This window comes from Panthera onca, chromosome A1 (assembly GCF_046562875.1).
Source record: "Panthera onca isolate mPanOnc1 chromosome A1, mPanOnc1 haplotype 2, whole genome shotgun sequence".
In the NCBI taxonomy this organism is placed as follows: domain Eukaryota; kingdom Metazoa; phylum Chordata; class Mammalia; order Carnivora; family Felidae; genus Panthera; species Panthera onca.
The window spans coordinates 190,651,110-190,671,323 of NC_138339.1; the positions used below are offsets into that span (position 1 = coordinate 190,651,110).

Genomic DNA, 20,214 nt, shown 5'->3' on the forward strand with positions numbered 1-20,214 from the left:
GACTCTGGGGAAATTTTAATGAAAAAATACCCCAAGACTAGGGTTCTCACCTGTTGCGTAGCTGGGAGCCCAGCTGTGATGCTGAAGGAGAATGGCTGCGTGGTGTGGGAGAAGGCGTGGTGGTGGTCTTCACAGAACCAGTGGAAGGAGGGGGAACGCTGGAGGATGGATTCCGCATGTAGGCACGGTTTGACGTGGACACCAGCTGAGGTGGTGGGCGACTGAAGTCTTGAACGGAGGAGGAAGCATGGACTCCTGAAGACTGATTGAGCCAAGGGGATGGTTTCCAGGAATTGGATCTTGGGGAATCCAGGTTATCTAGAGATTCACCTCTGAACACAGAAAGGGTTAATTAAGCTTATATAATACATTCAACTAGAATCTATCATTACAGTCACTAAAATATCTACCTTCTGTATTTTATAAGTAGGTATTAATCTAGCGAGTCCCGTTACATATAAAGTTGCCACTAATAACCAAAGTTTCTTTTCATCAGAATCATGATGTTTTATATTCAATTAATCTTCATTTATTTGTATTTACTTGGTGCTTAGATAAAATAAAAAACACCAAAGTGGAAAATATTAATTTTTTAAAAATAAACTACTACATTCTTCCTTTAAATATTCAGCTGAATAGACATATCTTAATTTTTAAAATTGAACCAAAAAATACCATTTTAGGCACTTATATATATCAGGTGTTAGACTAAACATAGTCAAAATTTTTATTTTTCACACACTATATACAATTTTTTTATATCCAGATGAGCTCTCAGTGCAGCAACTACATCAGAGGTCAGCAAATTACAGCCCACCATCAGGATACGCACAAATCATGAGCTAAGGATATTTTTTATTTTCAAACAGTCATAAAAAAAACAACAAAGAATATGTGACAGACACTGATGTGGCCTACAAAGTCAAAATGATGTACTATCTCATCCTTTATCAAAAGAGAAAGTAACTTTTTTTTTTGCCAACACCAGCTCAAAAGGGCTGTCCGAGTGCCCCCAACCAACATCATCCAAAGTGCTGCCCAGTCAGTTGTGATAAGAATTGTGATAAGGTAGAATATTACACAACTCTGAAAGAATGAAAGAGACATTGCTGTATCATATACCATCTCAAAACTGGGGTTCATCAATGTGCCATTAGTTGTTTAGCAAGAACTAAGTACACTCCTATTCACAGATATTCTGATTCTTTTCTTTTTACCTATTGCCAATAATACTTAAGTATATATCCTTTGGTCTCTCTTTTGCATATTTATCCAAATACATTCAGAAGATAAAGTGCCAGAAACTAGGTGGCTCACATGGGTACAGACATAAAAGCTTCTGCTGAATAAATACTGAAAAACTTTCCACTCAACTGGGAGAAATAATTCCTGTTTCCTTATACCACTGCTAAGACTAGATTGAATTAGTCAATATTTAAGCCTCTACAAATCTTATAAGGAGATACATCATTGTTGTCTTAGGAGTAGCGTTAACCTTTTATATGTTTACTTTCTTTTTCTGTGAACTATCTGTTCATACCACCTGTCTATGTTCCTATAAAGTTGTCACGGTTTATTTATTGATTTATGAAAGTTCCTTGTATAGTGAGATAATTAGCCCTTGTAACGTGTTCCAAATTTTCCTCAGTTTGTCACCTGGCAAAATACTTAATAAAAGTAGCTTCAGTATTCATTTATCAACATCTTTCAAAATGTTCATCTTCTCATTTTCAATTAATTTATATCTATATGTTTTCCTTAAAGTTATAAAAATTAGGTTTCACACTGTGTAAACACTATTATGATTCCAAATGAACCATTAGCTCATTATAAACAAACAGGCTTAATTTTCTCAGTTCAGCAGCCAAGGAAGGACAAAGAGCAGCATAAATTTTTTAAGCGACTGAATCATTACTTCAGAATTTCACATCCACCTTTGCAACCTGTTAGCCACGTGTTTTTGTCCAAGTGTACTCCCGGCTTGAGCCACAGTTTCTTTATATGGAAGAACAGAATCACCATCCTTGCCTCAAAACATTTTCCCCAGAGGAAGTCAGATGAGGTAGACAAAGTAACTGGCATGTGTCTGGCCCTCAAATAAGTGCTCGAACATGTGCCCAGTCACATTCACTGTGCTGCCCTTTCTCCACTGAATTTTAAATTTTTTTTTTTTTCAACGTTTTTTATTTATTTTTGGGACAGAGAGAGACAGAGCATGAAGGGGGGAGGGGCAGAGAGAGAGGGAGACACAGAATCGGAAACAGGCTCCAGGCTCCGAGCCATCAGCCCAGAGCCTGACGCGGGGCTCGAACTCACGGACCGCGAGATCGTGACCTGGCTGAAGTCGGACGCTTAACCGACTGCGCCACCCAGGCGCCCCTCTCCACTGAATTTTAGATAAGAAAAAAATATTACGACAACTCTCCTGTCCAAAGTCACCCACCTGTCCAGAAATTAAATATCTGCCTCACAGTACAAAAGAGGAATTAACTCCTAAAAACTCTCGCACCTTCTCATAATCCCAGGCAGACAAATGGGCTCCTTGTTGACACTGGAACTGCGCTGTCGGATCCAGCTGTTGTCATTGTGAAGAGATGTTCTCTTCCTCATTTCTTGAAGGATTTGCTGTCTCTCTAACTCTGCTTCTGACGGCACCTGTTCCTTCTTGGAGCTCCTTTGTGATGAGCTAGTGCTCCCAATTCGGTCTAAATATTTACTGCTTCCTAAATTAAAAACATATCAAAAACTGCAGGATTAGCTATTATTTAAAAAAAAAAAAAAAAGGAGGTTGGATAGTGGATAAATTTCCAAATACAATGTAGCAAAAAATATGACATTGTGCACATATGCTAACATCAATTCTCAATAAGACTGCTGCATGGGAACACAGAAGTTAAGTCCGCTATTCCTGCGAATTCCAGTTCCACACCCAGAGGCACGTCACAGGTGCACCCAGAAAGACTTAAGCAGGCTTCCCAAAAAGGAAACAACCAACATTCATTTCAGTGCTAGTAAGCTTCAAAATGATCATCTAGAAATACTTTCTCTTCCGCTTCTCTTTCCTCATGAAATTAAATCAATCAAACACATGCTCGTCGAAAGCTTGCTGTGACACGGTTTCAAAAAACATACACTCTCTCTGGGGGGAGGAAGATATATATGCCTGCATCTCCAGCTGACATGACTCAAGTCTTCCTGAGTGTAAGTTCTAGAATAAGTCATGACCAAATTGTAGGAATAAGAGCACATTCTATCACTGAAATAGCTTTTGTGAAATTGAAAAATAGTCAAGTAACCCAAATGCTAACCGAGGAATGTTATCAGATTTGTTTGTCCTCTAGGAAACTGACAAAGCCAGAATTTGGATGCTGAATATATGAATGACAATTAAGTGAGGTTTTATCCTGAAGGCTTTGTCTCATTGGATAAGCTGATTAATTTCTGATTTGGGTAAAACATCCATAACTTTGAAGTATTTTCCCCCTTTCAACTTGGGATTAGGAAATTTCATCTCAGGATTTGTTTCCTTTCACTCTCCACATTTACTGCTGTTGTCATTTTTTTTTCAAAATTCATGGCGCCTCTCTGCATTAGTGAGCAGTGAAAAAGGCCAAAGTTTTCTCATACATACCTACATTTACATTTGTGTATGCATACAGCTTATCAATTTGGTCAGATTTTTTATTTTTTATTTTTGAAAGAGAGAGAGAGAGAGAGAGAGAAACGGAGGGGCAGAAATAGAAGGAGGCACAGATCCGAAGCAGGCTCCAGGCTCTGAGTTGTTAGCACAGAGCCTGACGTGGGGCTCGAACCCACAAACCCGTGAGACCATGACCTGAGCCAAAGTCAGACTCTTAACTGACTGAGCCACCCAGGCACCCCTGGTCAGATTTTAAATTAAACATTTTCTATTTTAGAAGTGCCTTATTGGCATAACTGAGTCTTTCAACAAAATACTTCATTTCGTTAGTTCCACTGCCTGCTACTCAGGAGCTTTACAGTTAGTAAAGGGAAGAAAGCAAACATTGAAGATTGAAGTACTTAAAGCTGGATTTTAATTGTGGCTAGGGCTAATTCAGGGGGGAAAGAAACTCAGAGATCCAAACAAGTAAGACCAGAGGAACAAGATCAGAAAGCATGTGATAAACTGGGAACTGGGAAAGAAAAAATTTTGGTTTAAGATAAGGGTTCCTGCCAGGAAAGACAGCATAACAGCTGGAAATTTACACTAGGACCAGATAATGGAAGGTCCTATGTGTTAAGGAGAAGGAGGTGATCATAGAACCTAACAAACTAAATTCTATGAGCTTTAACCAGAGGTTACAAACTAGACCAATTAGGGCTATAGATGTGTTGTTTGGCTCACAGAGGGTTTTTAATTTTGTTTATCCTTGTCAGCACTTAAAAGATTTTTTAAAAATGTGGATTTTCATTAACTTCTCTTTTACAACAGAAACAGTTGGCCCTCACAGGCTTGCATTCTCCCACAATGCCGCAGCAGGCTGGAGCTGGAAGCAGCTATCCATCAGTGGGCATGTCCACCAAATTCATCTCAATCCTCACCTGGACCTTCGATTCATTCATATAACCGGCCAACACCCTGCTTACCCAAAGACTGATATACAAACCCTGTTCTAAAATGATGCTTTATGCTTGGGGTTCCCCCCACCCCCGCTTAGTTATATAATTTCAGTCACATGCATTCCTTTTATTAATTTTTTAGTTAATTTTTTAATGTTTATTTCTTTTTGAGAGAGAGAGAGAGAGAGCAAGAGCATGAAAGGGGGAGGGGCAGAGAGAGAAGGAGACAGAATCTGAAGCAAACTCTGAGCTGTCAGCACAGAGCCTGACACAGGGCTCAAACCCACAAACAATGAGATCATGACCTGAGCCGAAGTCAGATGCTCAACTGACTGAGCCACCCAGGCGCCCCACATGCATTTCTAAAAGCACACTTTATACTAATAATATCAGGTTCCAGCTCATTTTTGCCAAGTTAGTGAAATGATTATCATTTCGGACTTTGGGACACTTGGCACTTAAATGTACAATTTCAAGTTTATAAACAATTTTTAAGTCCCCTGGTATTCTGCAGAAAACTTTTCTGTCCCATTTCCTTGGCTGCAAGATGAAATCTATACAAAACCATCAGCAGCACTGAAAAAATGCCCATATTTCATTAGCTATTTAAAACCATTTTAATCTCCCAGTACCCCCTCCATTATAAAGTAAAGCCAAAATAACCACAAGATAGTTTTGTTTTTATACACAAATGCTAAAAATACTTGGTATTTTAATTATGTAATCTTAATGAATCTGAAATATATTGACTTTAAAAATACCGATCATAGCGTGTGATAGCATAAACAAGCAACTGTGCTGAGGAATTTGGGGGGAAAATTCACATTTACCATTTTTATTTGTAGGGTAATCATCCAGTTCAGTAGTGGATCTGGATTTATTCCTACAAAACAAAACACAACATGTTACAGACGTCTCATTAGGAACATCTTTTTTACATTTGTGATGTAAGAACACCAAAAAGATTGCTTTTTAAAGCAGTTGATTTATTTCCTATGTCTGTTGAGAGCAACATTTATTTTCATACTAAGGAATTTTTCATGTTGTACAAGGTAGCAGAAAACAGCGATGTCTCTAAATGAGAAAACAGCTTGATGCTTGAAGCAGATATAAATGTGAAGATCCTCTCCAGTTTGTAGGATGATTAAGCCTATGATTTTTGACCAATCTGTGTACTTTGATTCTCTTCCAGATCTCGATCTCACAGGCTATACCAGACATCTGTCATCAGATTACCTAACATCATACTGTCCCCCACTTCCTTCATGCTGCCCAAGGGTCAAGAAGTTGACTTTTTGGGCACTAGGGTACTTACTCCGAAACAGCCACTGACCAATGCTATCTTGGCAGTGCAAAGAGGTACTCACCCGTGCTGGCATAGGGAACCTATGAAGTTACCTGACTTTGTAATGGCAACATTTAGGTTTCTGTATCAACCCATGCTGTTCTCATTCTCACTGTTTAAGCACAAGAACTCCAAATGATAGTGGTAATAACGAATAATATATGTTATCATACATACACATAACGTATGCATAGAGCATACATGTGCATATATACAACATATAATAATGTGTAGGACATAATAATGTATCACAACTGTTAGCAACTTTCATGATGGTTTCATTTGTATTAACATAGAAAATACTTTTATTACAAGGTGTCCAGCCACACCTCTTAATGCCTCTCAGCCCATGCTGCATCACAAATGCCTAGCAGTGTTTTATATTTCCAGGAGTTACTGATTTTGCCTCTGCCATCTATTTTCTCAAGGTAATAAGCCACATAAATAAAGATTATTTAAATATATAAGTAAATGCATATCTTTAAGAAAGAGAGATACACATTTTAATGATCCACAATTACCCAGAAACCTTCACTATAAATAAGGCCATCCATCGCTAAAACATTTTCTAGCTTCATGTCAGCCCATTACTACCTATATATTAATGTTCCCTATCGACTTGGAGTCCTACTCAGTCATCCTCATTGCCCATAGAGATGACTCTTTCCATATATCTAAGGCAAACTTCCTAAAGAAGAAATGTCAGCTCTGAAAACACAAATTTATGGTCATACACTGGGTATGTATAGACAGAGTTCTATCCAGAAGTCCTTAATGGTTTCAGAACTGCAAAGCATTTTAAAGTTACTTTCAAACATTAAATTTAACACTTCAGGGAATTTTAAGACATATATAACATTTACTGGAATTGACCGGTAGTTCTAATCAGCCTAAGAGAAGGCCGCAATTCTCATTTCAGATGTCCACACATGACTTCGAGTAAGCTTAGGCCATTGCTTGTAACCTCTTTAAAACAAAAATTAAGATAGATTGCCGAAGATGAACACACTTCTACCCAGCGTCCATTCCCCTGGCATTGTGGCTCCTCCTACGCGGAAAGAGGTAGAGTTTTTCTCTCTTCTGTGAACTCGGGCTGGCCTGTGACTTTAGGTAATGGAATGTGGCAGAAGTGTTGGCGGGCTCGTTCAGAACCTAGACTGCAAGGAGCCTTGCATGCTTCTTCGCTTTCCCTCTCTCTGCTCAGCCACCACGTACGTAAGACTGCACTGGCTTGCTGGGTCTTGAAAGACACATGGCCTAGTTGTCCTCACCATCCCAGCTGACAGTCAGCCAACTCCCCAAAGCAGAGCTGCCTAGTAAACCAGTAGCAGATGTATGAGGAGCCCAATCAATTAGAAGAACTGCCAGTTAGAATCAGCCCCAAAATACCCACAAAACCATGTTAAATCACTAAGTTTAGGGGTAGCTGGTTACACAGCAAAAGCTAGTCCGTACAAAGATCAACCAGCAAGATCTTTGTATCCCACCCCCCCCCGCCACACACACACAGAAAAAGTTAAAGTAGTCCTACAAAACATCTAGGCAAGCCCTCAAATATTCATTTAAACCAATTATTCCAACCATATTACAATGAGATGTCCTACATACCTGTCACTAGGAAGCAACCCTGGGGATTTTTCGTCTCTCTTTGGTAGATCATAGGAATCAATTGGCCTAAAAAAGATAGAGGAGTTTATGGTAAAACTTTCAGACTTCAATGCCTTTCCTGAGCTTGAGGAATTGATACCAAAACAATGTTATTCTAGCCTCTTTATGAGACGGCCTCTGGATTAAAAACTCAACACAAGTATTTCAATCAAGCACTGCAGAAAGCAGAACTACTAATAGCATATTTTGCAATTTATTCATCCCACAGATGTATACCTGCTACTGTTCTAGGGCTGGGCTAGAGAAGCAAACAAAACAAAGAAGTATTAAATGTAATTCTTATGTTTCAGTGGGCAGGAAGGCCACAAACACATAACATAAAGCATGGTATGTCGGGAGAAGGGGTGGGGAAAAGACACATATTTTAGATGAGGTATTCCGGAAAGTCTGAGAAGGTGACATTTGAGCAGAGACTTAAAGAGAATGAGTAAGACAAACAAATGCGTGAGGGAAGATGTCTCCAAGCACAGGGACTGAGAAATGCAGAAGTCCTGGGGCAGGATGCATCGGAGAGTTTCAAGGAAGGAAAAGGAAGCCAGTGTGTCTGGAACAGACAGAGTGAGGGGAAGAGTAGTAGGAAGCTACATAGACCACAGGGCCAAGACCCAGCTCGTGCAAGCCTTCTAGGTTACTACGAGGACTTGGGTGGTGTTCTAACACAACAGAGAGCCATCTGAATAGATGTAAGCAGGGAAGTAAGGTGACAGGATCAGGTGTACAATGTAAAGGGTTTCCACTGGGCTGCCTGTGTAGAGAATGGATGGTAGGGGTCAACATAGTGCCTCTGGAGTGGGGAACGGATACAACTAAGCCAAGCCAATTTAAAATACGACAGTGCCCTTCGGCTGTGGGACAAACCTTCTATACTGGTATATTCTGACTGAAGTTTCCCTCTCTCTCTCTGCCTGGTGCTTGCGCTCCTCGGCCTCCGCCAGATGCCTCTTCTGCTCCTGCCCTTCCTGATACTGTGGCTCCTCCGGTGTCCTCTCTTTCTCAAGAGTTAGTTGCTCCTGCAGCTTCTTTCTCTGGTCCTCGTCCGCACCCTCCTTTTGCTGCTGGCTCCTCTCCTCTTCTCCTGCTCGGGTTCCTTCCCGGTCAGAGGACTTGGACCCCTCACCCCAGGTGGCTTCCCAGCTGGCAACGGCAGGCTCCCGTGCAGTCAGAGAAATGCTGTTTGAGTTCAGGACCATCAGCTCCTAGGTGACCAGGGAGAACAAGAAACCCGTCCAAATCTGTGTCTTTCTATGATGTCATAAAGACAGATCTATAGTCAGTTTTAGAGACTTTATTGCAGTTGGCCTGGAATTCCACTTGGAATGATGGTAAAAGTTTCACTGCCAACAAAGCCACACATGGGTGACAGAGACAGAAGAAGACAAAGGTGCAGTTAGAGTTGATTAACACAATTATTTAATGATACTCTACAGAAACTAAGAGAAAGGTTGAAACATCAAAGCAAAATTCTGACAAATCAAAGCTCACTGTATTTTCCAAAGAGCTTGTGTTAAGTGAATATGTGGCCAAAGCCAGGTGAAATATAGTATCTTCCGTTTTTCAGCTAATTTCACCAAGACAGAGAACACAGCATACTCCAACACTACCTCATTCAGGTACTTGTAATTCTCTCTCTCAGCTTCCTGCTTAGCCCTTTGCCACTCTTCCCTGAGTTTCTCCTGCTCACGTTGATATTTTTCCTATAAGAAGAGACAGCATGTTAGTTAATTAGTTAATTAACAGGTTAATGATGTTAAACAGAATCTGTTTTACTAGCATTTTTTTCTAGCTCTACCATTCATCTCAATCTTTAAAGGCAGTGATATTATTTTAACCAATAGGACTTCCATCCCTAAAGTACAAAATAGCTTATTACATTGGGGTGTCTGGATGGCTCAGTTGGGTAAGTGCCTGACTCTAGATTTTGGCTCAGCTCATGATCTCATGGTTTGTGGGATCGAGCCCCACGTCGGGCTCTGCGCTGACAGCATGGATTCTACTCAGGATTCTCCCTCTGTCTCTCTCTCTCCCCTCGAGATAAATAAACTTAAACAAATAGCTTATATCAAATTAAAACACAGTCTGAGGGACGGGTAGATACTCAGAATTGAATCTATAGCCACCCTCTACCACAGCTGTAATTGATTAGAGCCCCTTGCTAGCAATGGGGCTGGATTTCTCTGCAACAGAATAAGCACACAGCGTAAAGGGTGTTAAGTCCTTACAACCCGTACACTTCCCACATGTAAGAATTCCACAAAACTGTAGTGCCTCATTCTAAAACATACACGGGGTAAATAATTATTTAAAAAGAGGGCTGGGAAAGTTTCAAAATAGAAATGTAATTAACACAAGATGGGCTACCTATCAAAAGATTTGTTAATTATGAGGTTATTAGCTTTTAACTTTTTTTTTTTTTTTTTTAATTTGCTTCACGATGCTGGTTGACAGGGACCAGTTCCTGGGAGCCCATATATTTCTGCTCTACCTGCAGAAGGCGGTCCTGCTCCTTCTGCCACCGCTCCTGCCGCTTCCGCTCCTCCTCTTGATCCCATGCCCAGCGACTCGGGGCACTGAGGGTTGGAACTGGAAGCTAACCAGTCAGAAGAGAAGATGTGCAAACAAGGAAGAACATGTGACATCATTGAGTCGTCTACTGAAGCACTCTCGCTAACATGAATTATTCATACCACCCTTTGCCTAAGCAGTACCAGAGGAGGCTTGGCTTTTCATCTCAAAATAGGTCTTTCCAACTTGGAAAGACTGCTCCTTGATAAATTCTTATGCAACTGAAAATAAGCAATGCTACTCGGTGCTAATTCGGTCCCACCAAGCTCACCTTATTTATTCCAAAAACAAATGAACACTACTTACATCAGGAACCACAGAATCGGAGCTTCCTGTATTGCAGCATGTGGGAAAGGAAAAAGACAATAAGTTTTTTCATTTCTGTGAAATAATTCTTTTCAGAAAGTCTTACCAGCTGTTTGTATGCCAGTATACTAAGGGACGTCAATGATTTGTTTTAAACCACAGCAGTATCTTAGTTTTTCTCTTTAATTTCATCTGCTTGTTTTTTACCTCCCAAAGTCAAAGTCATTTAAAGAGAGAGAGAGAGAGAGAGAGAGAGAGAGAGAGAGAGAAACTGTGGATGCCAAAGGTGAACCCTAGCTCCTGTTTCTAGAGCTGGACTGATGGTGTGTTCTAAAGAGGTTTCGGGGTTCTTTTATGAATAGACTTGGTAGTATCTCATAGCTCAGCCTAATAGGGGGGAAAAAAAAGAATTTCAAGTGTTACAACATCTACAAATCAAAAATTTTACTTGCCACTGTTCAATTACGATGTGACAGCTCCCAATCACATTTTCCAGGTCTCCTTGCTAATAAGCAACTTTCCTTAAATAAGACCCCACAAAAACATGTTCAAGAAATCTTTCCCTTCCCTCTCCTATTATTTGAAGCACAGATATTCAACTTCATGTGTAAGGCTATGGGCCTAGTATCACTCTTTTTATTCGTAGGAGGACTACATAAATGTGGGTCTGTATGTAGGACAAGGATTATAAACAAGTAAGCAAATTTCATGAAATGCATTATCATACAGTATTTATTTAATTTTCCTGAAACCTCAGCTGTCTGGTAAATTTATTCACTCGCACATTTTTTTTTTTTAAGAAAGCTGCTTTGAGACTTAGCAAAAAGTTCTTCCCTAAAATAGCCTGTTGAAGAAAAGTAAGTGAACATTAGAACAGAGCAAGAAAAGGAATTGTTTCAGTTCAGCCAGTTTGGGCTAGGAGTATCACAATGTTTCAATTAAATTACCACAGAAACACAGGAATTTAACAAAAATGTCAAAAACACGAAGGATACTGACACAAATAGACCTTGCACATGCATGGCTGATAAGCTATTCTTATTATGGTAAAAGAAACCTTAATTTGCCAAAGGAAGGCTAGCAGATCTAAAAAAAAAAAAAAAAAATCCATGAGTCCAGGAAGTATACTGTAAGACAAGTGTGTAAAGGATTTTTGATTATCTTAAAAGTAAGAAACAACAACATTTAGACACCAACAGCACACTACTCTCTGTGCCATTGCATCTCAAATGTTGGCTATTACTTTTAAGTTCTTGATAGCACAGCACAGCTGGAAATGCATTCGTGAGACACGGCGTTAGACAGACGTGACAGGGGTAAGAAATGCCACATGCATTAGCACATAAGGCAGAGCTGCTCAACTACACCAACACAGTGATTCTCAAGATGCACGTTGTTGGAAGTATAACCAAAATTTACATTTGATTTGCTTTAGAATCCACAGAGCACTCCTAGTAACACTCCAGAGCCATCACCCCAATACCAATAAACAACTCTGCTCTTTATTAAGAGCCCGGTCCATAATCAAAAATTAGAGTTTTTATAAATGTTCAACAATTGTATGTTGGTGTAATCTAATAGTATGCAATTCGTAGGAAGCAGTAAGGCGTAAGTGAAGTTCCTCGTTTCTTACTGTCACCCAGTGGAAAGAAATAAGTGTGTGTTTAACAGCATCTCAATCTTTTAATTAGAAAACCAAAAAAAATTCACAGGTATACAAAGACACGCAAAGACCCATTACCACAGAGGTAGACCCATGAACTGTAAGAAAAGCCTGACGACCCTAGGAAAAGAATGGAAATGGGTTATGTTGCTTGGTCATGACAGCCAATTGAAAGGCTCAGTGCCCAGCACCACAGACAACTAGGAAAGAGTGGAGAATGGGAACAAGTCCATGAAAGTGCATGAATTGTTAGTTTGGTAGTTTACCTTGTTCAAAAAATTGTGATCGCCTTTTTAAGTTTTTCAAAGAAATAGGTTCAGATGCTAGTTGAAAAATACAAAAAAAAAAAAATCAATACCATGTCATTCATTTTAATCTCTCACCACTGGAAAACATTTGACTAATGTCTGCAGCTCTAGTTTTAAAATGACAAAACTGATGGCCATAGAAGATATGGATTATTTCAATGTACAGAGACACATACTTTTAGAAGTCTATACTACATTCGGATTAGTAGAGGAACTAATTATTTCATTAATAAATTCTAGCAGATAGCATCATAGTTTCACAGAAGCCCCATGCTAGATCACACAGCTTTAGAGAAATGAACATTAATATGTTTTGCTAGGTTAATCAATCCAAAGTCTAGAAGTCCAAGGAGAATTGTTTGCAACTAAGAGTTTTCACAGTATTAAGTAAAAAATGAACTGAAAAATAGTGGGGAGGAAGACAAGAAAATAAATTAATACCCAGAGAAAGACGAAATAAAAACAAATGCCCAAATTAAAATATTCTTCTATTTTGCCCTAGTAACATCCACTAACTTCAAGTAAGTGGAGTTCAGTCCAGTAAAAAAAAAAAAGAGAAAGAGAGAGAGAGAGAGAGAGAGAGAGAGAGGAAAAAAAGAAACATTCTGACTTCTACAGATCTGTTGCAAGGTTATGGCAAATGATTATTACACTTCTGTTTATTCATAAAATGTAAATGAAATTATTACTTGACACTAGTTGGTGCTTACTTCTCTTAACAAACCCCTCAAATGACAGGCCAGCATACAGTGCCAGTCACTAATGACAAGTTCAGTGTCTTATTATCTGATTGCTCTGCCTGAATAACTGGTAGAATAGGACCTGGGGATCTTGGATTTAACATCATAAATAAAAAATAAGTCAGGTTAGGGGCACCTGGGTGGTTCTGTTGGTTAAGCATCTGATTCCCGATTTCAGCTGAAATCATGATCTCACGGTTCGTGGCATGGAGCCCCGTGTCCACGCAGCGCAGAGCCTACTTGGGATTCTCTCTCCCTCTCTGCCCCTCCCACACTCGTGCTGGCTTGCATGTGTGTGCATGCACCCTCTCTATGTCTCTCAAAATAAATAAACTTAAAAAAAATGTTAGGTTTGCTTACAAAACTTCTTTGATTAAGAATGCAGTATCAGACAATTAAAACACAGTCACTTGTAACCATCAGAAATTTAACACCAAAATAAGTCATCAATAAAGGGAAATTTACAAACTCGGTTTGGCTTTGACCATTATGAACTGGCAAATGCAGGTACAAAGCCATCAAACTGCTATGAAGACCCAGACCGACCAGAGCTTAGCTTCATGGTAAAAGGAGTTTTATCTCCTTTGGGTCTCTCTCTCTGCCTATGTGAACCAGATCTTTCTTACTTATTTTGTATGCTTAAGGAATAGCACATAGTATGTGGTGACAATTACTTATGAACAGACAGAAGGAGGAAGAGAGCAGTAACTAACTCCCTAAAACAAGATCTCCCGAGATACTACGCCTGCCTTGTCATTACAAATGGGTACTTTTCGCTAATAACTGTTATTGCCATTGCTCTACTAAGACTAGCTGCCTATGAACTTGTCCTTTTCACCACAATAAAGGGGAGCAGGAAACTTCATTCATCGTTTCAGATTTAACGAAGATTCCCTCTGCCAACATACCACTGCAAGAAGGCTAATGGCCTCGGGAAACCAGTCTTTCTTATTTGGCTTAGACACACAGGCACTCAAAGCTCCTGGGCATGCTGCCAAAGCGTTGTTTGCAGTTCCTGAACTATTCAAACCCTGGAACTGAATGCCTTTCCACCTGGCTGCAACTGGATCTGCGTGCTAACCTTTTAGTTTCAACTTGCATTGGGATCAGTTTTTCTTTGCCTCTATTCTGACATTAATTTTTATAATAGCAAAACTTGAATGCTAGCACTTCTATATTATAAATATAGTTACAATGGTGATGTTTACCTTTTGATTCAAAAGTATTACTTTCATCACGAATTCCATTTATTTCCTTGGATTCAGTATTCTGGAAAGGATAAAATGCCAGTTAGCATCTATTTCCTCAACTGGACTTTGCGTTTAAATGATGCATATCCCATTGGTGAAAATATCTTAATAAGGTGAGTTTTTCAGGATATTAATGTATTTCTTACAGCCTTTTACATAAATAGAAAAAAATTTTCATTATTCTTTAATATTTGTGGAAGGATTAATGACCATCTATCGATAAGCATGGATGACTTTAAATTCAGTCATTCCTTTTCCAAGAAACATGATATGCCAAATAATTAGTTCACTTAGCTTGTATTTATGACTAAGCAACATAAGCACATAAGATTCTTCATTTCTTACACAATGTAGCAGGAACTCCTTACTGGCTAAAAGAGTATCTTAGATAACAACAACTATATCTAGGGAGTCGATATAAGCATTTATTTGAAATTTTAAATTTAACTGATACTTAGGAAAATGCCTAGAGTGTAATTATTTTTCATCAATTAATGTCACTGAATATCTTTTAACCACACATCTAAGTCTAACCATCAAATTCACCTACATAAGATACTAAACATGCCTCCTATAGTAATTGTGTACAATTTACCTGTAAAGACTAAAGAAAGCAGAAACAAATTCCAGTGTATAATTTTACATTATTACTACTTCATATCCACAAAGATCTGAGGAATGGGCATAATGATGAAGATTGGTAAGAAATACCCGTAAAACAACAGTACAGGATCTTTTGATTTTACCATTATGTAACTATTATTCTATTAATAGTAATGCCATAGGATTGTCAAAAATACATTTTTACTCTCATTCCTATAAATTATGTTATTCAACTAATGGTTTTTAAAGTAGCATCAAAATTGTTCAAATAAATCCTTTCCCCCACCCACACAGACTTCCTACAGATACTTTGCTCTACACAAATACTCCCACTTCTCAAAATACTTACAGAATGCTGGAGGCTTTCTGAGAAATCAGTCGTTACTGACAGATTTGAAGATTTGTCTGAGTTGTAAATTCCAGAAGTTGTATCAATCCACTTTGTTTCAGGTGAACCTATAATTTTGGTAGCCATACTGGTGAGATTGAGGGTTTTATGCCGTGTAAATGGCAGGGAAGGTTGGTCTCTGCCCCAGTCTGATTGGCACATGATGATCAAGAAATGAGTACACATAAATGTTGGAGTGGAAAGAACAAAGTTACTGAATGTACATATACAAAATGAACATGTAGAAGACATACAAACAAATCAGGTAGCGTGTGAAAGAAGTCAAGAGTTCCGTGTTTTGACCAACAGATCACCTTCCAAAAACACAAGGGTTAGATGATGTTAATAATGTAAAGACTAGCAAATTTGCTGAATCTTTCTGTAAGCCAGGATAGAGTATCATATTTTGATATCATGCCTTAACAGGTAGGGGGAGGCTTAATGCCCTTCTCCATCTACCCTCAACAGCTAAGAAACACAATAATAGAATATATACTGAAAGTTCCTTGAGCATGAACAACAGCAACATGACCAATTGCCTACCATGTTCTCTCTCATACCAGTTAGTTACGGTGCCGTAGAGAAAGTAAAATCATAGCGTAATTCTTAATACTCAGCATTATTATATGACTCCCAAATGCAGATGCAATTACAATAGCTTCCAGTTAATATTTGCATTCAAAGTCAGTCTAGCATGTAAATCAGCCAATAAATAATGTAAATTCAGTAAATTTGCTAGTGAAAAGTCTTCAGACAGAATAGTCAAGGAAGTATCATTCAAGACTTGTGACAGCATAACCGCAAAACATCTTGAAGCCAAAAAATTTTTAAAAACTGAGGAAGACGTTATTGAAGCAAGCTGTTAGAACCGCTTGCCAAAGACCAGTTCCCGATTTAGAAAGCCAGACGGTGGTAAAACCAACTTACCAGACTTTCCATAGCGCCTGATATCCATTACTAGGTTTCCAGTTTCTTGAGCATTAGCCATGGTCGCCTCCCACTCTTTTGTGTCCTTATATGAAAACTTGGTGTTGTTAACAGCAATAATTTCATCATCTACCTGTAGCTGAGAAAATTCTGCTGGGCTACCTAAATAAAGCAAAATCAATTAAGGAACCAATAATAAAAAATTCTAAGCAAACAAACAACAAAAACAACAAAATCCATGTTCTACCAATTGCTTACTTAAAGAAAAAAAATGCCTTCTTAATGTCAACTAACCATCTCTTGTATTTTTCAGTTAGGGTAGATCCATGAGGTTTTTTTTACGTTATCAAATATTTGGGTATCCACAATATACAAAGCAGCAAAGGCATTTTTCACTCCACAGTAAGCATCATCATTAACATGCAAAGGAGAAATAAGCTCATCTATTCAATAAAATTTATTACCTTCCTAGGAACAAAGAAACATTTTTAATTATTTTTAAATTAAAAATGTGAAATACATTGTACTTGAATTGAGCTTCCAAAACCAAATGTACCCTGGAATGGAATTTTTTTTAAAAAAAAAAGAAAAAGGAAAAGGAAAAAAGCAAGGCCACTTAAAACTGCTTACAATTGCCACTTACCATTATCTAATTAAAGTCTTTTTTAAGAACTTTCTTAAATTAAAAAAAAAACAAAACCAGTGTTAGCATGCACTTTTATATAGCTAAAACATGTGAGTGAGGAACTCCTCTTAACAACAGTAGCTTTCATTTGAATTTTAGGCCTTGTGGTGATATTTTGCTGAAGACTGCCTGGGACTGACTTGATATAACCCCAGATGGGGAAGGACTTTTGTAAAAGTCCTGAAGCATCCTGAGGACACTCCACGGACAACAGATATATTAGGATGCTCAGAAAACATCAATTTATTATACAGCACTTAAATATCCACCACAGACACAGCCAATCATGGAAGGTTCTTTTTGAGTTTCCAGTGAGGTGTTGTTTGGTAGCATTTCCAAATATCAAACCTAAAAGTCTGACAAACGAATTCTGTAAAGGTCACAAAACTAAGACCCCACAAAACTCAAATTAATTAGGCAAAGAGAAAAAACACTATCAGTCTCAGGGAAGTCTCGGGGAAGAGGATGCACCTCCTGGCTTTCCTGCTGCACTTTTCACATGTATTTTCTCCTCCTACAGTAAACACACTAATTTCTGGAGGGGGTTGTGAACAGCATAGGATAACAAGGGGAAGAAAGTTCAGTAGAGCTAAATCAATGATTTACCTGCTTCAATTGACGCAACGAAGATCCCAGAAAACACCCATTTTACTGTAAACCCAAAGTCAAGACCGCTCCCAGGCGTCTGGTGTATGCTGATTCTCATATCACTGAACTGATCCTGAAAACAAATATGAACCAGTGGGATCAGGTGTTGCTGGCACCCACAAGGAGGAAAGTCTATCCATGAAAGGAGGGAGGCTATATTCAAGGTACACTTGAATTATTTCATGATAGACCAGGAGCATCCATCTTTTTAACTTGGGTTTAGTAAAACCCTCATTTATATAAATATCAGTGAGTTAGCTTTTCTGATAAAATAAGGGAAAACTTCACATTAATAGATATTTTTCTTCACACCAATACTTTAAATCAGTTGGACATTAATAAATCTTGGGCATATGCTCACCATACAACTGGGTTTACTTTATAGACCATTTGTTATTACCCAAATAGGAAAAGAGTAAGAAGATAGACTGTGTGCTGTTTAAGGGTACAAACTGGCAATCAGTAAATGAGCCCTTGAGACGTAATGCACAGAACAGTGAATACAGACAACACTGTATTATGATCAAACTCGCTAAGAGACTATAACTTAATTATTCCAACCACTAAAAAGAAAATTATGTAAGGTGATCGAGGTGCTAATTATAACTACAATGGCAATCATATTACAATATATAAATGTGTCAAATTAATATACTAACTATATACCTTAAATGTATACAATGTTACAGATCATACATTTTAATACAATGGCATTTTTGAAAATAGCAAAAAAAATTGTTAACCATTTTAAACATGCCACCGTAATTCTAGAAAAAGTATCTCTGACATTTAACATAGCTGCATAATTTCAAGGGGTTCATTGACACACAATCAGCTAGCTGTGGGGCGCCTGTGGGACTGACACCACCCCCTAAAGAGCGCCTGAAGCTTTGGCAAGGCGTTGTTTGCCCCACAGCCACGCGAAGATCCAGTGATGAGGGCAGAGCCTCCACACAGCTATGGGACATGGAGCGATGGCACCTCAGAGGAACCACAGGTCAGATGCCAAGAGGGCCCCTGCTGAGACACGCTGAGCAACAAGTCACAACCTCCTTGGAAGTAACAACAGCCAGTGAGACCAAGAACAATGGCGTCCCGGAAAACAGCCAGCCTCCACCACCATACCCCACGGCAGCAAATTCTCGGGGCCACAGACTCACAGCCATTTCCAAAACAAATGTTTTAAGTATTAAACTATACAATGTCTGTGAACATTTGAGTTATCTTTCATAATTTATGTGTTTCGTTTTGGGTCAACAGCAGATATGAATTTTAACTTGCCATTCCCAGACTAGTTTCAGTCTTTGATTCCAAATAATTAAGAACTTAGACTAAAAGAAAAAGTTATTCCTAAAGCCACTTAATTTTCCAGAAAAAAAAACAAAAAAAACCTACACATTCTCCAGTACAACGTGGCCGTGAAAACCGAACCTAGGGCCAACTGGGCAATTCATAAAGCTTTATGCCAAAGTTTTTCCATCTCTAAAACAAGTTTAAAATCCATGTGAGTATATTCTGAGAAAAACTGATATTATATAAGAATTGAAATAGAAGGCAAGGAAGACACTGAACCAGGAGCTTACTACATTCTATGGACACAGAAGTGCTTTAACATTTACTTATCGTTTGTTCAACATACACTTATTGTACATCTATTCTGTATAAAACACAGTGCCTAGTTCTTGGGAAATAAAGATGGATGAGGCATGGTCCTGGCTCTTGAAAAATAATTATTGACTCTTCAAGAGTTGGGTATGGAATTATTTTTTAAAAATCTGTAGCTAATGATATAGAAAAGTCTTCATCAGAAAGCTTGTAAAGCAGTTTAAATACAGGAACCCAGATGCAGGTAGTGAGAACACATTAATAATCAGCCTGATGAACACCAATCTCCAGAATAAAGCTCTGCTATGAATAGAAAAAATTACTGGTTAGTTCCACTCCTTAACCGAAACTACCATACACTTACATTAGAGATGACTCAGTGAAAACAAGCGGTCATCACCACACTTAACCGTCCAAAAAAAAAAAAAAAAAATTCAACTTACAGCCATCTACAGAATCTATTGCTATAAAAGGGCACAGAGACAAATGATACATTAGATATTCAAGATACTAACTGATGTTTTTTATCTTGAAAAATAAAAGATATGATGGAGTTCAAATAAATAGTCTCAAACTACATAAAAAGAATACTTTGTGGGAGACAGCAAGTGAACATTATCCTTTTCTACCAAAAATAGGATAAAAGAGAATGAGCTGTAGCTAAAGATGAAAGAGCCTCACAATTTTATTAGACAAGAAGAACTGTCTCACAAAAGGATATTCTTACCTTGGAAAGAAGCCTCTACCTGAACATATTAAATAAAAGGGCAGATAACCACCTCTCAGAAACAGTTAACAGGCAACAGCCTCACTGCGGCTGCCAGCAGCCTGACACACTGTAAGTGTGTGGGTCCTTAGGACTATATACAGGCAAAGGAGGAAAGAACCCCAGGAACAATTACAGGTGTTTTTCTATCAATAACCAGGTGACCTCT

The 20,214-nt window shown here is 38.5% G+C and overlaps 1 protein-coding gene and 1 long non-coding RNA gene across 23 annotated transcripts in view; one reads left to right on the forward strand and one right to left on the reverse strand.

The window, feature by feature from the left end:
- Positions 1–20,214, reverse strand: part of LMO7 (LIM domain 7) — a 193,793-nt gene that overhangs the window by 4,830 nt on the left and 168,749 nt on the right. For 10 of the 22 annotated variants that reach the window (XM_060636929.3, XM_060636935.3, XM_060636942.3 and 7 more), the window contains 14 exons: positions 17,633–17,747; positions 16,342–16,503; positions 15,376–15,563; positions 14,382–14,442; positions 12,392–12,448; positions 12,204–12,245; positions 10,463–10,488; positions 10,077–10,181; positions 9,193–9,288; positions 8,453–8,787; positions 7,535–7,600; positions 5,412–5,464; positions 2,510–2,723; positions 51–332 (listed from right to left, as the gene is read on the reverse strand). In XM_060636929.3, coding sequence (XP_060492912.3) covers positions 51–332; positions 2,510–2,723; positions 5,412–5,464; positions 7,535–7,600; positions 8,453–8,787; positions 9,193–9,288; positions 10,077–10,181; positions 10,463–10,488; positions 12,204–12,245; positions 12,392–12,448; positions 14,382–14,442; positions 15,376–15,563; positions 16,342–16,503; positions 17,633–17,747 — 1,802 coding nt within the window. Of the gene's footprint in view, positions 1–50; positions 333–2,509; positions 2,724–5,411; positions 5,465–7,534; positions 7,601–8,452; positions 8,791–9,192; positions 9,289–10,076; positions 10,182–10,462; positions 10,489–12,203; positions 12,246–12,391; positions 12,449–14,381; positions 14,443–15,375; positions 15,564–16,341; positions 16,504–17,632; positions 17,748–20,214 lie in introns of all 22 variants that reach the window. The other 12 variants (XM_078432741.2, XM_078432739.2, XM_078432744.2 and 9 more) reach the window with 8 other exon arrangements.
- Positions 8,797–11,255, forward strand: LOC132681976 (uncharacterized). The gene is made up of 2 exons (XR_009611367.3): positions 8,797–8,975; positions 10,040–11,255. It is a non-coding gene; the product is annotated as an uncharacterized LOC132681976 (long non-coding RNA).